Source organism: Triticum aestivum, chromosome 1B, assembly GCF_018294505.1.
Source record: "Triticum aestivum cultivar Chinese Spring chromosome 1B, IWGSC CS RefSeq v2.1, whole genome shotgun sequence".
NCBI classification, from domain to species: Eukaryota; Viridiplantae; Streptophyta; class Magnoliopsida; order Poales; family Poaceae; genus Triticum; species Triticum aestivum.
In genome coordinates this window covers 100,790,475-100,811,559 of record NC_057795.1, presented here as the reverse complement: position 1 = coordinate 100,811,559, position 21,085 = coordinate 100,790,475, and the positions used below count along the sequence as shown (strand labels likewise).

At 47.8% G+C, this 21,085-nt stretch overlaps 1 protein-coding gene across 1 annotated transcript; it reads left to right on the top strand.

The window, feature by feature from the left end:
• The first annotated feature begins 10,361 nt into the window (after positions 1-10,361).
• On the top strand, positions 10,362-12,099 carry LOC123087542 (uncharacterized). Its single transcript, XM_044509583.1, has 2 exons — positions 10,362-10,680; positions 10,779-12,099. Exons 1-2 carry the CDS (start codon positions 10,678-10,680, stop codon positions 11,517-11,519), a joined length of 744 nt encoding a protein of 247 aa, XP_044365518.1. The 5' UTR covers positions 10,362-10,677; the 3' UTR covers positions 11,520-12,099.
• Positions 12,100-21,085: the final 8,986 nt, after the last annotated feature.

Genomic DNA, 21,085 nt, shown 5'->3' with positions numbered 1-21,085 from the left:
ACGCGTCCTGGTGAAGCGCAGCGGCTGCGGTGCTCCGGCTTGGGAGGCGACGCGCGGGCGAGGCTCTGCCCAGATCCGCTCGATCTGGCGCAGGGGCTTGGTCGGCGGTGGCGTGCCTGTCCTTGCGCTGGGGGCGGCGGATGCTGCGGCTACCTCATCTGGCGGGCGGCGCGGGCTGGGTCTTTGTGGGCAGCTTGAGCCGCGGTCGGCCATCTCTGCGGTGATAGGTGGAGTGGCGGCGTGGTGGTGGAGGTGGTGGTTCGTGCTGGTGATGGCGCTGGCGGCGGTGTGGGCTTCGGCGACCTTGCGTGCGGCGGCTGTTGGCGGCGAGGGTGGTGGCGATGGTTCGGGGCTGCCCCTCGGGGTCCCGACATGGATGTGGGCTGCCACGGCGTGGTGGATGGCGGTGGTCTGGGTCGTTTCACGGCGGCGGCTGGATTTCTTCGGCGTCTGCTTGTCGGTGAGCGGTCTTGGCGACCTTCGATTCCTCTCCCCGTCGTTCGAGCGTGTTAGACTATGTATAGCTTCTGTACCTATGTACGTATTGTAACAGAACCATTATATATAATGAGATAAGCCACCCCTAGAGGGTTGTGCTGGTTCCCAAAACTTATTGTCTTACATGGTATCACGCTAGGTTACGATCGCTTCCACTTCTAAACCCTAATACCCGCACCGCCGCCGCAGCCGCCGCCGCCTTCACCGCCGCCGCCGCGCCACCGATCGCGCCGCCGCCATGTCGAGCGCCGCCACCACTGGTTCCACTGCTGCGGGCTTCCTCCCGGCCTCTCTTGCGGCTCTGCTCAACCTCCCGCTCGATGCCGTCTCCGTTCCCGCTCCGATCGGGACAAGGAGCATCGGCTCCGTCTTCTCCACGCCGCCGGCGCCCTCGCTCGGGCGTGATCTCGTGGTCCACACCGCGGCGCCGCCGTCCGCTGCGGACTCTGCAGGCGTCGTCCCGCCGCTCCTGCCGCAAGCGGATCACACCGCCCCGCTGGCGGGGTTGGCGGCGTCCACCCCGGCTGCGGGCCTTGCGGCGTCCGCACCGGCCGTGAGCTTTGCGGCGCCCGCCCTGGCTGCGGTCCCGCCTCCTCCCGCATCGGCTTCGGTGCCTCCGGCTGCCTCCATGGTGTTTGCACCCCAGGCAGCCTCATCGATGGGATCGTCTTCGCCGCCGCCGTTTCACTTCGGTCATCTCATCACCATCAAGCTCTCCGCCGACAACTACATCTTCTGGCGTGCGCAGGTTCTCCCGCTCTTGGGGAGTCACTACCTGCTAGGCTACGTCGACGGATCGCTTCCCTGCCCACCCGCGCTGGTAGACAGCGTGCACGGTCCGGTCTACAATCCGGCCCATCGCGTCTGGACGGGGCAGGACCAGGCGAACCTCTCCTCCATCCAGGGGTCGCTCTCGCCGGCAGTTGCCGGCCTTGTTGTCTTCGCGAAGACGTCTCATGAGGCCTGGACCATCCTTGAGCGCACCTTTGCAGCGCAGTCCCAGGCTCGTGTCTCTGCACTCCGTCGTCAGCTTGGAGAGTGTCAGAAGCTTGACTCCACTGCCACTGAGTTCTACAACAAGGTCAAGGGCCTCGCCGACACATTGGCCTCCATTGGACAGCCCCTAACCGACTCCGAGTTCAACTCGTTTATTGTCAATGGTCTTGATGAGGAGTATGATGCCTTAGTCGAGATCATCAACGAGCGGGGCAACTCGACACCCATGCTGGCACACGAGGTTTTCTCTCGGCTCCTTCTCACTGAGCAACGGGTCGAGACTCGCCGCACCAGGGGCACTGGCTCCCTCTCGGCCAACGCCGCCACCAAGGGTGGCCGCTCTTCTTCATCACCCCGGTCTCCCTTGGGGCTGCCACTGTCGCCCGCCTCGGCCCCCCCACCTACTGCGACCTTACCGGGGGCTGGTGGTCCACGTGTGTGCCAGCTTTGTGGCCGCGATGGGCACTGGGCCTCCAAGTGTCATAAGCGCTTCCAGCGAAGCTTCCTTGGTCTTGGCAATGACGGCAAAGATACACGCAACAATGCCCGTCAGGTCGCCATGGCTGATCATCCCGCGCCGCAGAAGCAACAGGGACACACTCAGTCCTACTCCATCGATCCACACTGGTACATGGACTCTGGGGCGACAGAGCATCTGACCAGCGAGATGGGGAAGCTTCACACTCGTGAACCCTATCATGGCTCCGACAAGATCCACACCGCCAATGGAGCAGGTATGCACATCTCTCATATTGGTCAAGCATCTCTTCTCACTAGACATGCCAATAGGAGTCTTCAGCTTCGCAATGTTCTTCGAGTTCCATCTGTGACCCGTAATCTTCTTTCAGTTCCTAAACTCACACGTGATAATAATGTGCTTTGTGAATTTCACCCTTTTGATCTTTTTATTAAGGATCGGGGCACGAGGGACATTCTTCTTAGTGGGCGGTTGTGCCAGGGCCTCTACCGTCTGGAGCATCCTGGCGTCGCCCGTGTTTTCAGTGGAGTTCGGGTCTCTCCGTCATAGTGGCATGCTCGTCTTGGTCACCCGGCCACACCTATTGTCCGTCATATTTTGCGTCGTCATGAGCTTCCTAGTTTGTCTAGTAATAAAGATGTAGCAGTGTGTGATGCTTGTCAGCAGGGGAAGAGTCATCAATTTCCTTTTTCGGAGTCCAGTCATGAGGTGAAACATCCTTTAGAACTTGTGTTTTCAGATGTATGGGGTCCTGCTCAGACTTCTGTCAGTGGTCATAATTACTATATCAGTTTCGTTGATGCTTATAGTCGCTTTACCTGGCTTTACCTTATTAAACGCAAATCTGATGTGTTTGATATTTTTGTTCAGTTTCAAAAACATGTTGAACGTCTTCTCAAGCACAAAATTGTTCATGTCCAGTCGGACTGGGGGGGGGGGGCGAGTATCGCAACCTCAACTCCTTCTTTCAGTCGCTTGGGATAGCTCATCGTTTAGCATGTCCACATACACATCAGCAGAATGGTTCAGTCGAACGTAAGCATCGTCATATTGTTGAAGCTGGTCTTACTCTTTTGGCCCATGCCTCTGTCCCGTTTCGGTTTTGGAGTGATGCTTTCACCACTGCATGCTTTCTCATCAACCGTACTCCCACTCGTGTTTTAAACATGAAGACTCCCATTGAGGTTCTCCTTAATGAACAACCTGATTATACCTTTTTCAAGGTATTTGGGTGTGCTTGTTGGCCGCATCTTCGTCCATATAATAAGCGCAAGCTTGAGTTTCGTTCTAAGAAGTGTGTTTTTCTTGGCTATAGCTCTCTTCATAAAGGTTACAAATGTCTTCATGTTCCCACTAATCGTGTCTATATATCTCGGGACGTCGTGTTTGATGAGCATGTTTTTCCCTTTGCCAAACTTCCTGTGTCCACTGTCGAACCACCATCTCTGCATTCATCCTCTGTTGCTTTTGACCAATTTGATGATGTTGCATATTCTCCTTTGCTGTTACCTAACCATGGTGCAGGAACCGGACGTGGGGCTCGTTTGGAGCTTTTGGAGGATTCACCATCATCATCACCGCCTTCTGATGGGCACGTTGATCGCCCTATGTTGCATGGCATCGATTTGCGTGCCCATGCATGGTCACCCGAAGAGCCCGTCGCGCCGAGCATCTCCACTGCTCGGTCCGTTACGCCAGCGACCGCCGAGTCTCCAGCGGCTCGGCCCTCTTCGCCAGCGGCCGTCGAGTCTTCAGCGGCTCGGCCTGTCACGCCGTCTTCGCCCGCGGCTCGGCCCGTCACGCCGTCTTCGCCTGCAGCTCGGGTCCGCGACGCTGTCCTCACGTCGCCTTCATCCGCGGATCGGCCCGCGACATCGGCCGCGCCACGGCCCACTATGCCGGGCTCGCCATCGGCCCGGTCTGTGACGCCGGCGTCGCCAGCTGCTTCGTCTGCTCTGCCGGTTTCGCCGGTCGGCCGACCTTCTTCGCCGACCGAGCCCGAGGCTACTGTGTCTGGCTCCTCGTCACCGGCTGACTCGTCAACGTCGCCGTCCTCCAGCCCGTTGCAGGCTGCTCCGTCGACCTCGATGGTTCCTGTGTCCCGACCACATACACGCAGTCGCAGTGGCATTTTCAAACCTAAGGAACGTAAGGATGGTACGGTTGCTTGGTTGGCTGCTTGTTTGGCTGCTGCTGTTGCGGATCCATCTTCTGAGCCTCGCTCATATCAGGCTGCCCTGCGCATTCCACATTGGCGAGAGGCTATGGAGCAGGAGTTTCATGCTCTCCTTCGTAACAAGACATGGACTCTCGTTCCTCCACCACCACGGGTAAATATTATTGACTCAAAATGGGTATTCAAAGTGAAGAAGCATTCGGATGGATCTATTGAGCGTTACAAAGCGCGACTTGTTGCTCGCGGTTTTCGGCAGCGCCATGGTCTTGACTATGAGGACACCTTCAGTCCTGTCGTCAAGCCTACCACTATTCGGCTTCTTCTCTCCATTGCTGTTTCTCGTGGTTGGTCACTTCGTCAACTTGATGTGCAGAATGCTTTTCTACATGGTTTTTTGGAGGAAGAGGTTTATATGAAACAGCCGCCTGGTTTCTCTGATCCTGATCGTCCTGACTATATCTGTCGTCTCTCCAAAGCACTATATGGTTTGAAGCAAGCTCCTCGTGCCTGGCATGCCCGCCTTGCCTCTGCCCTTCGTGCTCATGGGTTTGTGCCGTCCACTGCTGACACTTCATTATTTCTTCTACAGAAGCCAGAAGTCACTATGTATCTTTTGGTATATGTCGATGATATTATCCTTGTCAGCTCTTCTGAGTATGCTGCTGATGCTCTTGTCTGCTCTCTTGGTGCTGATTTTGCGGTCAAAGATCTTGGGAAGCTTCACTACTTTCTTGGAGTTGAGGTCACTTCTCGTGCTACTGGTCTTGTCCTTACGCAGAAGAAGTACTCCTTGGAGTTGTTACAAAGAGCGGGCATGCTGAAGTGCAAACCGACCACCACACCCATGTCGTCTACTGACAAGATAACAGCTGTTGATGGTGAGCTTTTGTCTCCTGCGGATGCCACAGAGTACAGGAGCATTGTTGGTGGACTTCAGTACTTGACGATCACGAGACCAGATATCTCTTATGCTGTTAACAGGGTTTGTCAGTATCTTCAGGCTCCCAGAGATACTCATTGGGCTGCTGTTAAACGCATTCTTCGTTATGTTCAGTTCACCCTGACATTTGGTATGCATATTCGGCCGACTTCCTCTCGGGTCCTTTCGGCCTTCTCTGATGCAGATTGGGCTGGTAGCCCAGATGACAGGCGATCCACGGGGGGTTATGCAATATTCTTTGGCCCTAATTTGATCGCCTGGAGTGCTCGGAAACAGGCTACTGTGTCACGTAGCAGTACTGAAGCTGAGTACAAGGCTGTGGCTAATGCTACTGCAGAGATTATTTGGGTGCAATCTTTGCTTCAGGAGTTGGGTTTGTCTCAACCACAGCCTCCTATTCTTTGGTGTGATAACATCGGTGCTACATACCTTTCTGCAAATCCAGTATTTCATGCCCGAACGAAACACATTGAAGTTGACTATCACTTTGTACGGGAACGTGTATCACAGAAGCAACTCCAGATCAAGTTTATCTCATCTAAGGATCAACTTGCAGACATCTTCACTAAGCCTTTACCACTGCCACAGTTTGAGGCTGGTAGGCGCAATCTTACCCTTCTCAGTTCTTTAGAAAGTGGCTAAGATTGTGGGAGGGTGTTAGACTATGTATAGCTTCTGTACCTATGTACGTATTGTAATAGAACCATTATATATAATGAGATAAGCCACCCCTAGAGGGTTGTGCTGGTTCCCAAAACTTATTGTCTTACAGAGCGCTACCTTCATCGGAGGGTTGACCCCTCCCAGCGGCGTCCATCGCCCGTCTCGCGCCCGGCGGCAAGACCGAGCTCGTCTCGCGCCCGGCAGCAGGACTGGACTCGTTTCGCGCCCGGCAGCAGGATCGGACTCGTCTCGCGCCCGGCAGCAGGACTGGACTCGTTTCGCGCCCGGCAGCAGGATCGGACTCGTCTCGCGCCCGGCAGCAGGACCTGACTCGTCTCGCGCCCGGCAGCAGGACCGAGCTCGTCTCGCGCCCGGCGGCAGGACGGGTCGATGGTGGCCAGTATTGGCTGGTCTATCGGGTCTCGACGCTGGGGACTGCTCAGGAGTGAGAAAGGCGGTTCCTTTCCATTCGTCTCTTTGGTTGGGGTAGCGGTTGGTGGCGGGTGAGGTGGCGTCAAGGTCCTGGATGCTGGGGCGGCGGCCCTGGTGGTGGTGTCGCGGTGCTCCTGGGCAAGGCCGTGACTTGGTGCTGCCTGGTGGCCATGGCCGTGTGGGCGGCGTGGTAGCCAGGGTGTGGCGTTCGGTGGCGGTGACTATTGGTCGGGGTGAAAACCTGTTCTATCTTCGGATTGACCGGCGATGACGAAGCTCGTTCCCTTCTTGAAGGCGTAGCCGCGACTCTCGCTGCCCGTCGTGTTGCTCCGGGGGAAACTCTGATCCTTGGGTCGGGCGGTGGCGGCACTTCGGTGTCGTAACCTTCCTGTAGGCACCGCTTTGGAGCCCACGGTGCGTCGTATGTAGCTTCTTCTCTTCGCGGTGGCGTGTTCACGGTTGAGGCCCCCGGTGGCTCTTGTAGTGCTAGGGGTGGTGTTGCTGCGCTCAGCGCCTATGTATCCTGCCTTGGGTGTGTGCGTGTGTTTTGGTGGCGTGTGTTGTACTGGGTTGTTGGTGATCTTTGCTTTATATATAAAGCGGGGCGAAAGCCTTTTTCGGTAAGAAAATAGTGGGAACCTCCATGGTCAAAAACTGGACTGGGATGCATCAACATAGACATTTACATGGATAGGGTCCAAATTTACCGTTACTATTCAGAGTTTACCACTTCGATCTTAGCATTCAGATTTCATTTGGTCTTCCTTTTTCTGAACGAAGATGTCATTTGGTCTGAAGAACAATTGTACGTGGTACTATTTGTTTAAAAGAGCTGACACTGATATAGTTTTTTTTCCTACTGCACCGAGACATCTCATCATATTGAGGCTTTTGGTCTCCATTATTGCCCCCATTTTTATTTGTTAGGTCACCTGTCATACGTTTCGAGTTAAGTAATGAACTTGTTTCGAAGCCGAGACCTACAAACTCCATTTGTTTATTGGTGCTCAAATCATGTATAGGAAGGTACAGGCATCCCTCAAATAATGATGCACCAAAGTGTCATGGACCATCAACGCGAGCAAGAAGCTATCAACTAATCGAGTTGACTTTCCTGTCGACTGTCGAGCATAGGCGTCCTCTTCGCTCACTCCAAGTGATTTCTTCTTCCCTGCCGGCCACGGCCTCTGTTCCAGCTGTTCTACCAGTTGGGAGGTCCTCACCGCAACTCGTATGCAAATGGTATGCAAACTTGTGTAAGATATGCAAAATAGCATCCATCATCACAGGCCTCGCTCCTTACTTCTTCGCTCCTTGCATCTTCAACTCTCTTCATTTGCATTTCTCAGAACTTCTTGCTCGGGATGGTTAAGGGGAGAAGGTCTAAGAGACGGAGGTGCCCGGCGGCTAACCTCACCGATGACCTCATCGTTGAGGTCCTCTCTCGCCTCCCTGCCAGATCGGTCTGCCGCTTCAAGTGCGTGTCCACGACATGGCGGGACCTCATCTCGCACCCCGTGAACCGTATGAAGCTTCCCCAGACCCTGGCTGGCTTCTTCACGAAGCACGATGGTGAAACTGTGCCGTGGTCAGTTCCCTGCTTCACCAACGTCTCTGGCAGAGGCGTCCCATTGCCATTGGTCTCCCCTTCGCTTGATTTCCTGCCAGTCCACAAACGCATTTTTCTCTTGGACAACTGCAATGGCCTTCTTCTCTGCGGGTGTTACGGAACCCAGTTTAGTACCGGGGAATGGGATTTGACAGATTACCATCACTTTGTGTGTAATCCCGCCACAAAGGAGTGGGTTGCACTACCGGGCAGATGGCAGTGTTCACGACTGGGTTTTAATCCAACCGTGTCACCCCACTTCTATGTGTTTGAGTTCTTCAGAGACTATGGGCACTTAGCCCCCTTGGTCATTGGTGAGGTGTATTCATCTGAAACAGGAGGATGGGTTCGTAAGGAGAATGAAGTGGACAATGATTTTAGCTTCCCCCATAGGTTGCCAGCTGTCTTTTTCAACGGTTGTATGCATTATCTCACCAACAAGGCTTCAATAGCCGTGGTGGACACCGGGGGGAATGCTCGCCGAAACATACCTGTCCCTGTCCCTGGTGAGCAGTGGTTTGGTTTCATTCAGCTGTCCCAAGGACGTTTGCATTATGCCAATTTTGAGGCAGACCATGAAGACGAGGTGGTTCGACTAGTGGTTTATGTTCTTGAGGACTATGACAGGAAACGATGGACATTGAAGCATACCGCTGAAGCTCCATATATACTTGGATGGCCAAGTGGTTTATATGAACCTGGATGGAATAATTCTATTAATCTCGCAGATGAGTTTGAGTGGGTTGCAGTTCATCCAGACTGTAACATGATCTTCTACACTCTCGAGTCGGATAAAATATTGATGTCCTACGATATGGATCGTCGGCAAGTCCAAGAGATATTCACTCTTGGAGCCGACACCCGGGAGACATATCTTCCGTATGTGCCATTGTTCTCGGAGTTACAAGCTTTGCACATACGACACCAATATGTGATTGGTTCCATTATAACTAATGGATCCTAAATAGGAGTCATTGTTCTTGCCATGTAGCAGTGGGCTTGGCATGCCTGCCTACTTTTCTTTGGAGCAATGTTGGTTCATTCTAGAGCTAACTTGGTTATTGCTCCTAGGTTGCTGTTCGAAATTGGAATGCACCACCTGCTTTATGTACTTGCCTCTTCGCAGAAATGGTTCTTCGTGACAGTAGATTCACATGTTGGGTTTCCATAGTATTTAAGCCAGCATTCTAGGACGATCATTGGAAAAAGGCATGTCTCCTATGCTTATCATTGTAACTTAAATTTGGATCTTCTATTTGCAGCTGTGGAATGTGTAAGCATCTTGTTTACAGACCCAGTAAAGTATCACCTATCTGCTATTCATATGATGTGAACTTGATTTTCTTTGCCTCTCGATACACTTTGGATAAAGACAAGTTCATGTCTTCCTTAGGTAACGAGCACGAGCTCAGTTTGCCACCAGTGTTTAGAACCTTCCCGAGGTAACTTTTGTTCCGTCAGCCCTCTGTTTCTATGTATTACTTGTGTTCAAGATGAAATTTTTGGACACCCTGGAGCGTAAAGAAAAAAACATCTGTTATAAATGAGCTTTAATTTTTATGAATTGGTAAATAACCTCCTATCTAAAATAGTAGATGAAAACATTACGATCAATTAGCCGTAGCTGAACATACTGCAGCGCCGAGTGAAAACTACATCCTGGTCAGTGATCATCGATCAAACCTTGCCGTGGAGAAAAATCTAATCAAACAACCAAATTTACTGAATGTTTGGTGACTATCATTTGAAGAAATTGCCGTGAAATCCCCTCGTAACTATTCAAATTCAATTTGCTAAAAACGCCAGAAAAATTAAGCTACATATGTTTGACAGTCTCCTTATACATTCGTTTTGGTTCCAAGCTTGTATTTTGTTGGTCGAGTCCATCGATGCAGCAAGATTAAAATAGTGAAGATGCCTTTGCCTAGCCATGTTGCTCTAAGACAAGTGTGATGTTGCCCAACTCCTAACAGCAGCTAGAAGTTGCAGTTGGATGCAAGAATAAAGCCCTATGTATCATTTGGTGCAAGCAAGTTGTATTCAATTCAGTCTTATTTCAAAAAAGAAAATTTTACTCTTCAGTTATGAGGAAAAGAATAATTCAACAAAGTCAACAGAATGATGTACTGACCCAGGACACTGTGCCAGGTAAGAATTCTTTGGTTGGTCCCTTCTCGTGGACTGTGAATTCTTTCGAATTCAAAAGGATATTGACAGCCTAAGGACTCCAGGTTTTCTGTTTTTGGCCTTTTGCTACCGAGCAGCTATTCCATAAGAAAACAGTGCGAACCTCCAGGAACAGGTATGCATCAACATATGCATTCAGAGTTTTCCACTCCAATCTTAGCATTCAGGCTCTGTTACATCTTCCTTTTCCTAAAAAGAAGATTTATTTGACTCTACCTCTGTTCTTAAATGTAAGACGGCGTACTATTTATTTAAAAGAGTTGACCCTTAAAATAGTTTATTTCCTACTCCACCTAGGCATCTCATCATATCGATGCTCTTGATCATCTCCATTATTGCCCCCAGTTTTATTTGTTAGGTCACCTGTCATACGTTTCAGTTAAGTAATGAACTTCTTTCGAAGCCTAGACCTACAAACTCCATTTGTTTTTCCAGCATGGCGTGCATATGCACGTCATCATATTGGTGCTCAAATCGTGCATAGGAAGGCACAGGTATCCCTCAAATACTGATGCACGGAAGTGCCATGGGCCATCAATGGGAGCAAGAGGCATTCAACCGATCGAGTTGACTTTCTTGTCGAGCATAGGCGTCTTCTTCGCTCGCTCCAAGTGATTTCTCCTTCCCTGCTGGTCGTGGCCTCTGTTCCAGTTGCTCTACCATCCGGTTGGGAGGTCCTCGCCACCACTCTTCTGCAAATGGTATGCAAACTTGTTTACGATAAGCAGAATAGCATCCATCATCTCAGACCTAGCTCCTTTCTTCTTGTTCGCTCAGCTTCTCTGTTTGCATTTCTCAGAACTTGTTGCTCAAGACGGTTAAGGGGAGAAGGTCCAAGAGACGGAGATGCCCGGCGGCCAACCTCACCGATGACCTTGTTGTTGACATCCTCTCTCGCCTCCCTGCCAGATCAGTCTGCCGCTTCAAGTGCGTGTCCACGACATGGCGGGACCTCATCTCGCACCCTGTCCACCGTTTGAAGCTTCCTCAAACCTTGGCTGGCTTCTTCACAAGGCATGACAGTGAGACTGGGCTGTGGTTAGTTCCCCATTTCACCAATGTCTCTGGCAGAGGTCTTCCGTTGGTCTCCCCTTCGCTTGACTTCCTGCCAATCCACAAACACATTTATCTCTTGGACAGCTGCAATGGCCTTCTCCTCTGCAAATGTTGGCCTACCACGGAATTGGATATGCCAGATTACCATCAGTTTGTGTGTAATCCTGCCACCAAGGAGTGGGTCGCATTATCGGATTGTGCCGACGGATGGCGGGGTTCACGTCTGGGTTTTAATTCAACTGTGCCACCCCACTTCTACGTGTTTGAGTTCTTTAGAGACTATGGGCACTTACCCCCCTTGTTCGCTGGAGTGGAGGTGTATTCATCTGAAACTGCAGGGCGGGTTCGTATGGAATATGAACTGGATAATGATTTTACTCTTTTTGATTCTAGGTTGCCAACTGTCTTTTTTAATGGCTGTCTGCATTATCTCACAAACAAGGCTTTTGTAGCCGTGGTGGACACCGAGGGGAAAGCTTGCTGAAACATACCTGTCCCTGTCCCTGGTGAGCAGGAGTTTGGTTTCATTCAGTTGTCCCAAGGACGTTTGCATTATGCCAATTTTGAGGTAGACCATGAAGATGAGGTGGTTCGACTAGTAGTTTACGTTCTTGAGGACTATGACAGGCAACAATGGACATTGAAGCATACCGCTGAAGCCTCACATGTAGTTGGATCACATGGTTTATTTGAACCTGGATGGATAAGTTATATTAATCTTGGAGAGAAGTTCGAGTGGGTTGCAGTTCATCCAGACTGTAACATGATCTTCTACACTGTTGAGCCGGATAAAACATTGATGTCCTACGATATGGATCATCGGCAAGTCCAAGAGATCTGTACTCTTGGAGAGGACACTCGGGAGACATATCTTCCATACGTGCCATTGTTCTCAGAGTTACAAGCTTTGCACACATGACACATAGGTTATTGGTGCCTTTATACCAAGTGGATCCTCAGTAGGAGTTGATTCTTCTTGCCATGTGGCAGTGGGCTTGGCATGCCTACCTGCTTTTGTTTTTGGAGCAATGTTGGTTCATTCTAGAGCTAACTTGGCTAATGCTCCGACGTTGTTATTCAAAATTTGTATGAACGTTCTGCTCTATGTTCTCGCCTCTTCACAGCGATGGTCCTAGACAACAGTAGATTTACGTGTTGGTTTCCATAATTTAAGAAAATTCTAGGATCATCATTGTAAAAGGGCATGTCTCGTATGCTTCATTGTAAATTAAATTTACGTCTTCTATTTGCAGTTGTGGAATGTGTAAGCATCTTGTTGACGGACTTAGTAAATTATCACTTATCTGCTAATCATATGGTGCGAGATTGATTTTCTTTACCTCTTGATACACTTTGGATGAAGAGAAGTTCATGTCTTTGTTAGGTAACAAGCACGAGTTCAGCTTGCCGCCATTCTTTGGAACCTTCCCGAGGTAACATCTTTCCTGTGAACCCTCTGTTTTTTCTATTACTTCTGTTCAAGATGAAATTTTGGACACCCTGGAGTGCAGAGAAAAATATCTGTTTTAAACGAGCTTTAATTCCTATGAATTCGTAAATAACTTTTTGTCTCAAATAGTAGATGAACATTACGATCAATTAACCTTGCCAGAAGATACTGCAGTGCTGTGTGAACACAACATACCTTTGTTAGTGATCATTGGTCAAACCTTGTCATAGTGAAAAATCTAATCAAACAGGCAATATTACTGAATCTTTGCAGACTACAATTTCAAGAACCCTTATCTAGGAACACGTTGTAGAGTATTTCATTTGATTATACCATTTAAAGAAGGAAACATCAGGTGTGAAGGAAAGTGGAACGTGTGAAGAGGCCATTTGTAGACTGTATCGTTTGATCGCCAAGAGGAACTATATATTTACTTGAATCACTATTTTCATTTGTAGATATATACTCTCTAGCTCACATCAGACGGTGCAACGGTTCCACCCTTTATTTTCATTTTCTGAAAACTCCGGTTCATTTGCTGACTGTTGTAGCAGAAGCACCTGCAAACTCATTCCGTCCGTTATTTAGTTTCTTTAGCTTACCCAGATATTAGAAAAGTATGAATGGTGTCAGAAACAAGGTTTGGCATGTTGTGGAAAATCACCGGTCATCAGTAATGGGGAGCTCCTATGCGCCGCTCGTTGCGGCGAATTGCCGAGCGAACGCACAGGGGCGACTCCAGCTGGGCCGGCCCATTAGCGAAACACAGTAAAAAATGCAAAAAAGACTAAGACTGCTGGAGGAGGTAAGGAATCGAGGGCACCTCTTGTGACGTACGCACGAGCCTAGCCAATGGGCTACATAAGCTTTCTGGTTTAACTATGGCGCGCGCAGCTAAAGGTAATGCACTGTCTCAAAAAAAAAGCTAAAGGTAATGCAGATGCGAACATTATTTTGAGAAAAATATTTTTTTAACGCGAACACTTTTCAAATTTGAGAAGAAAAACTAAAAAAATATAATCAGAATTTACAGAACCAACACGAGTTTTAAAAAAATCGATAAACACAAAAAAGTTTTTCGATAATATGAACAAGTATTTAATAGTGACTTTTTCAAAAACATGAATATTTTTTAAAGGAGAACAAATTTTGAATTGTGAACAAAAATAATTGTAAACATGAACATTTTTAGAATTTTTGAACAAAATTGTGAAATGGGAACAATTCTTAAAATAACAAAAAAAACTGAATTTTTAGAAAAAATTATAAAATGAAGAACAATCTTGAAAATCCTAAACAAATTTGAAATGTTAACAATTTTTTAATAAGTGAACAAAAATTTGAAAAATAAGAACATTTTTTTGAGATTTGTGAACAATTTTTGAATACAGGCATTTTTTGAAATCCATGTCATTATTTTCAAATTTCTCAAAAAATAAAAAAAATAATTCGAACAATTTTGAAAAAACAGGAACATTTTCTGAAATTTTGGAACAAAAGTTTAGAAACCAGAAACATTTTTTGAATTTATGAACAAATTTTGTAAAATGGGAATTTTTTTTGAATTTGTGAACAAGATCTGAAAAACAGAAAATTTTTTGAAAATTAGGATTTTTTTTGAAAATAAACTTGAAAAGAAAAAAAGAAACAGGAAAAAGAAAAGAAAAAGGAAAAAAGAAAAGAAAAAAGAAAAAAGAAAAAGAAGATAAATAGAAAAAAGAAAAACGAAAAAAACTGAAAAAGAAAAGGCCGGTTCAGAAACCTTCTAGAAGGTTCCCAAAATCGGAAAAAACAGCTAGAAACATCATAGAAGGTTCCCAAAACCGAGTCTGCTGTAACCCTAAAACGGGCCGGCCCACTGGTTCGCTCGCTCGCACCTCCGCTGTGTGAAGCGTCGACAGCTTGCGGCAAGTAGGATTTTCCTCGGTAATGGGGCTACTGAGTACTGACAGCGGATCCCCCGAGGTAGGCCTAAGACAAGGAATCGACCGAGCAGGCCTGGTCCCCAAGCCATTCCAAGCCATCCACTTGGATGGGCCGAACCCCAAAGGCCACTCGGCAGCACCGTTGAAGTGCCATGAAGACAAACATTATGGCGTATTAAACCGGAAAACCCATTGTGTCAAAAAAAATTAAACCGGAAAACCCTATATGCTGCTCCCTGCGTCAAACTGCCGGCGCTTCGCACAGGCGAGTGACCGAGCAGCGACGCAACGGGCCGGCCCAACTCTCCCGGTTTTGGGAACCTTCTAGAGGTTCCCAGCTGGTTTTTTCTGGTTTTTTATTTTCCTTTCTATTTCTGTTTCTATTTCGTTTTTCTTTTTCTTTTTTTTGTTTTTCAATTTTATTTCTCATTTTAAAAAAATGTTCGAAATTTTTGGAAAATGCTCGTGCTTTATAAAAAATGTTCAGAATTGGTTCGTGTTTTCAAATTTTGTTTGGAATTTTTAATTTTTTGTTTCTATTTTTCAAAAATTGTTCTCGTCTTCTACTTTTTTTTAAATGTTCGTGTTTAAAAAATATTCAGGAATTTTCAGAAAATTCTCTGCTTACAAAATTCGTTTATTATTTCGGAAATTCTTTGTCTTTCAAAAATTGTTCGCATTCTCAAAATTTGTTCATGACTTCATAAAGTGTTCGTGTTTCAAAAAATGTTAATGTTTTTAGAAATTGTTAATTTTCTCAAAACTGTTCATGTTTTGAAGTATTGTTCGAGTGTTTCAAAAAATGTTCCTGTTTAAATATTTGTTCAGAAAATTAATAAATGTTTTTATTCTCAAATTTTGTTCAGAATTTCAAAAAAAAGTACCAAATTTCAAAAATGTTTGCATTTCAAAAAAAAATTTGGAATATCAGGAAATGTTCAGTATTTAAAATATTTGTTCACAAATTCAAAAAATGTTCACGCTTTCATATTTGTTTAGAATTTCATAATTTGTTCAAAAATTCAAATAATGTTCACGGTTTTAAAATTTGGTAAAAAATTCAAAAAATGTTCAAGAATTTCAGAAAATGTTCGCACTTTCAAAATTTTGTTCATAATTTCATGAAATATTCGATTTCTTGATTTTTATTCAGCAATTCAAAAAAAAATGTTCGTGGTTTCAAATTTTTGTTTGGAATATCATGAAATGTTCCATTTTTTCCAATATTTGTTCACAAATTTAAAAAATGTTCTCACTTTCAAATTTGTTTAGAATTTCATAATTGGTTCACAAATTCAGAAAATCTTCGTGGTTTAAATGTCTGCCCAACTTGTTCCAAAATTCAAAAAATGGTTCATGTTTTTCAAAAACAATTTCTGCCTTTTCAATTTTGTTGTTCACATATTCGAAATATGTTCCGGTCTCTAATTTTTTTCATTAATTCAAAGAATGTGCGCACTTTTAAAATACACGCTTTAAAAGAAATTACACTTTAAAAATCAATGTAGCAACTAATTTCGGGTTCGCTACAGTAATTGACTACAGTACACAGGTCAGTTTTTAGTACTTTACGTTGTGCGTTGCTCTATAGGCAACTAAACTATTCTACCGGAGTGGCTACATGGGCACGTTCGCAATCTGTTGGTCGCCAGTTCGAATCCCCTCCTCGCCTGCCACTTACTTTTGCCATATTTTTCGACCCGCTTCATGGGCCGGCCCAGTCGAGCTGCCCCCTGTGCGTGGCGCCGCCAATTTGACGCAAAGAGCGTCAAATAGGGGCTCCCTATTAAACCAGGTGTTACTGGACAGCATGATGGTTTTGATGAGTATGAGAAAATTGAAGACAACAACTATGTTGTAATGCAGGAAAAGGAAATAACAGGAAGCGAGGGGCAGCAACGCCGTCTGATGTGAAGACCCTGCTGAACAACACTGCATCCATGCTTACTGCTGACCAGACTCTCCTGCTCACGGCCCCAGAGATCCCACAGAGCCCTTTCGCGAAGCAGGATTTGAAAAGAAACAAGCCTACACCATCAGCTGCAGATAAAGTGAACGGGAGAAGTTCTTCAGTCAACAAACCTATTGATGCACGTTTGGCGGGCGAGTCTCCTTGTGTGGAACTGTCGTGGGGCTGGCAACCACGCGACAGTCAAAGAGCTTCGGGATATGTCGAAGCAATATGCCCCCTCTATCTTATGCATCTTGGAAACTCAAATAGAGGGTTCCCATGTTGAAAAATTATCTGGTACTTCAGGTTTTGATAGAAGTGTTGCTGTTAGTAGTAATGGAAGGAGTGGAGGCCTTGGAATATTTTGGAATGATGCAATAAAATTTGATATTGTTGGCTACTCTGAGTATCATATAGATGTTCAGATTGATGATTTAATGGAATCGTGTGTGAGGCTTACCTTTGTATATGGAGAAGCCCAGGTAGCTGAGAGATATAAGACCTGGAACATGCTTAAAGGTATAGTGAGGACGGGTACGGGCCCTTGGGCAGTCATCGGTGATTTTAATGAAGTCCTTCAAGCTCATGAACACGACGGCGTGAACAACCATAGCCAGGCGCAGATGGATGCATTCCGAGATGCCCTAGATATATGTGGGCTATCGGATATTGGCTATAAGGACTTAAATTGGATCTTTGAGAAGAAAGTCGTCGGAGGCACTTATACTAGGGTTCGAATTGGATAGATGTGTGGCAAATGCAGAATTCACATTGTCTTACCCTGATGCTGTTCTCGAGCACAAAAAGCCGCGACATATGATCATATCCCGTTACCCCTCAAGATCGGTGGTGTACGTGCATGTAACAGGGGACCAAAGCAATTTAAATATGAGCTTGCATGGGAGCGGGACCCAGCGCTGGATGGACTAGTTGAGGCGGGATGGAACAACATGCAGGGAGACACGACATCACATGTAGCGGGAAAATTGAAAAGCCTGGGAGCTGATTTATCCTAGTGGGACCGGGAACATTTTGGGAATGTGAGAAGGGAGATCAGCCAATTAAAGAATCAGCTACATGTATGGCGCGCGATCCCAGGTCGGACGGGGCCTTCCCATGCAGAAATCAAAGCTACAAACCGCCCAGTGGAACTGTATCACCGCGAAGAAATATTCTGGAGGCAGCGCGCTCGCATCGAGTGGCTTAAGCACGGGGATAAAAATACGTACTTTTTCCACCTCCGTGCTAGCCGTCGTCAAAGGAAGAATCAAATTAATTCCTTGCTGAAGGAGAATGGCCAAATTACGGAAGACAGAGAAGAGATGGAAATGTTGGAAACAACTTTCTATAAAACCTTGTACACTTCCGAGGGTGTGCAAGACATGAACAGGGTCTTGGACACAGTTCCGTGCAAGGTGACGCCGGCAATGAATGGGCTCCTGAATTCACCTTATAGCCAGGATGAGGTAAAAGTGGCTTTGTTCCAGATGTTTCCTACCAAAGCACCGGGGCCGGACGGTTCCCTGCCCATTTTTTCCAACGCCACTGGGAGGTATGCAGGGATGATATTACTAAGGTGGTACTGAGAATAGTAGAAGGGACTGAATCAGCTGAGTGCATCAACGAAACTATTTTGGTTCTAATTCCGAAGGTAAAAAATCCTACTTTGCTCTCCCAGTTCCGACCCATTAGCTTGTGTAACGTACTTTATAAAATAGCCTCAAAAGTGATATCCAACCGATTGAAGCAAGTACTCCCAGATATCATCTTAGAGGAATAGTCGGCTTTTGTCCCTGGTAGGCTCATCACTGACAACATTATTACATCTTACGAATGTTTGCATTTCATGAAGAGAAACAAGACAAAGAAACACCAATCTTGTGCACTGAAACTAGATATGATGAACGCATATATGACAGGGTGGAGTGGGAGTACCTTCAAGCTATTATGTTGAAGCTGGGCTTTACAGAGCGATGGGTTGGTGAGGGAGTCCTGGATTAGGGGGTGTCCGGATGGCTGGACTATGACCTTTGGCCGGACTCCCGGACTATGAAGATACAAGATTGAAGACCCCGTCCCGTGTCCGGATGGGACTTTCCTTGGCGTGGAAGGCAAGCTTGGCGATACGATATGAAGATCTCCTCCCATCGTAACCGACTCTGTGTAACCCTAGCCCTCTCCGGTGTCTATATAAACCGGAGAGTTTTAGTCCGTAGGACGAACAACAATCATACCATAGGCTAGCTTCTAGGGTTTAGCCTCTCTGATCTCGTGGTAGATCCACTCTTGTACTACCCATATCATCAATATTAATCAAGCAGGAGTAGGGTTTTACCTCCATCGAGAGGGCCCGAACCTGGGTAAAAACATCGTGTCCCTTGTCTCCTGTTACCATCCGCCTAGACGCACAGTTCGGGACCCCCTACCCGAGATCCGCCGGTTTTGACACCGACATTGGTGCTTTCATTGAGAGTTCCTTTGTGTCGTCGCCTTTAGGCCCGATGGCTTCTTCGATCGTCAATCATGACGCGGTCCAGGGTGAGACCTTTCTCCCCGGACAGATCTTCGTATTCGGCGGCTTCGCACTGCGGACCAACTCGTTTGGCCATATGAAGCAGATCGAAAGCTACGCCCCTGGCCATCAGGTCAGGTTTGGAAGATTAAATTACACGGCCGACGTCCGCGGGGACTTGATCTTCGACGGATTCGAGCCATGGCCGAGCACACCGCACTGTCACGATCGGCATGATTTAGCTCTGCCGCCGGACAACGCCAAGAGCGTCGTTCAGGTGTCCGCTCCGACCATTAGCTCGGAGCCTACTATGCTAATCGGGGATGGACGGTTGGACGCCACCCCGGGAGCCGCAATCTCTATGGTGATAGAGCCAAATACCAGCCTAGTCCTTTGCAGGGCCCGTGACTCTAAGGTGCCGAACTCTGTTCCGGACTCCGTATATCCCGCACCTCTTCCGATCGAACCCGATTGGGCTCCGATCATGGAGTTCACCGCCACGGACATCTTTCAGCACTCGCCCTTTGGCGATATCCTGAATTCACTAAAGTCTCTCTCTTTGTCAGGAGAGCCCTGGCTGAACTACGGTCAGTAGGGTTGGGATACGAACGACGAAGAAATTCGAGGCCCACCCACCACCCACTTCGTAGCCACTGTCGATGATTTAACCGACATGCTCGACTTCGACTCTGAAGACATCGACGGTATGGACGCCGATGAAGGAGACGACCAAGAACCAGCACCTATAGGGAACTGGAAAGCCACCTCGTCATATGACATATACATGATGGACACCCCCGAAGCAGGGGATGGCAAGGAAAAAAACGGAGGATGACCCCTCCAAGAAGCAACCCAAGCGCCGACGTCAGCGGCGCCGCTCTAAGTCTCGCCAAAGCAAAAACGGCGATTCCGGCACCGAAGATAACAACACGCCGGACAGTGCTGAAGACAACCCCCTCCAGCAGGATTCAGTGCAGGAGGACGAAGAGCCAGCCTTCATGAGAGAGCGGCCGACAGAGAGGTTGAGGACGACAACTATATGCCTCCCTCCGAAGACGAGGCAAGCCTCGACGACGACGAATTCGTCGTGCCAGAGGATCCCGTCGAACAAGAGCGTTTCAAACGCAGGCTTATGGCCACGGCAAGCAGCCTCAAGAAAAAACAACAACAGCTTAGAGCTGACCAAGACTTGCTAGCCGACAGATGGACCGAAGTCCTGGCGGTCGAAGAGTATAAACTCGAACGCCCCTCCAAGAGCTACCCAAATCGCAGGCTGCTACCCCAACTTGAGGAGGAAGCAACTAAACCTACATCACCAGCGTACGATGCGCCCGATCGGCCACCCCGTGGCCGCGATATAGAGGCCTTCAGGCCCTCGACCCAAGCCGCACCCCGGCACCGCTCAAAACATACCAGAGTACGGGGAGACACAACAGACCTGCGAGACATATTGGAGAATAAGGCAAGGCAAACAAGATCGATCTACGGATCGCATGGGCGCCCCGCTTCACGTGACGCTAGCCGTCATGCCGGACATGATAAGTACGGCCAGGCCGAATACAACGGACCAAGCTCATCCGAGCTGCGTCGAGATATAGCACAGTACAGGGCGCCGCACACCCACTATGCTTCACAGACGAAGTAATGGATCAAATAATCCCCAAGGGCTTTAAACCCGTAAACATCGAATCATACGATGGCACAACAGATCCTGTGGTATGGTTGAGGATTATCTCCTTCATATCCACATGACCCGTGGTGATGATCTACACGCCATCAAATACCTTCCGCTCAAGCTTAAAGGACCAGCTTGACATTGGCTTAACAGCCTGCCAGCAGAGTCAATTAGTTGTTGGGAGGACCTAGAATCCGCATTCCTTGACAACTTTCAGGGCACTTATGTGCGACCACCAGATGCCTATGACCTAAGCCACATAATCCAGCAGCCAGAGGAATCGGCCAGACAATTCTGGACACGGTTCCTAACCAAGAAAAATCAAATAGTCGACTGTCCGGACGCCGAGGCCCTCGCAGCCTTCAGGCACAACATCCGAGACGAATGGCTTGCCCGGCACCTAGGACAGGAAAAGCCGAAATCTATGGCAGCCCTCACGACACTCATGACCCGCTTTTGTGTGGGAGAAGACAGTTAGCTAGCTCGTAGCAATAACATAACCAAGAGCCCTGGCAATTCGGATACCAAGGACAACAA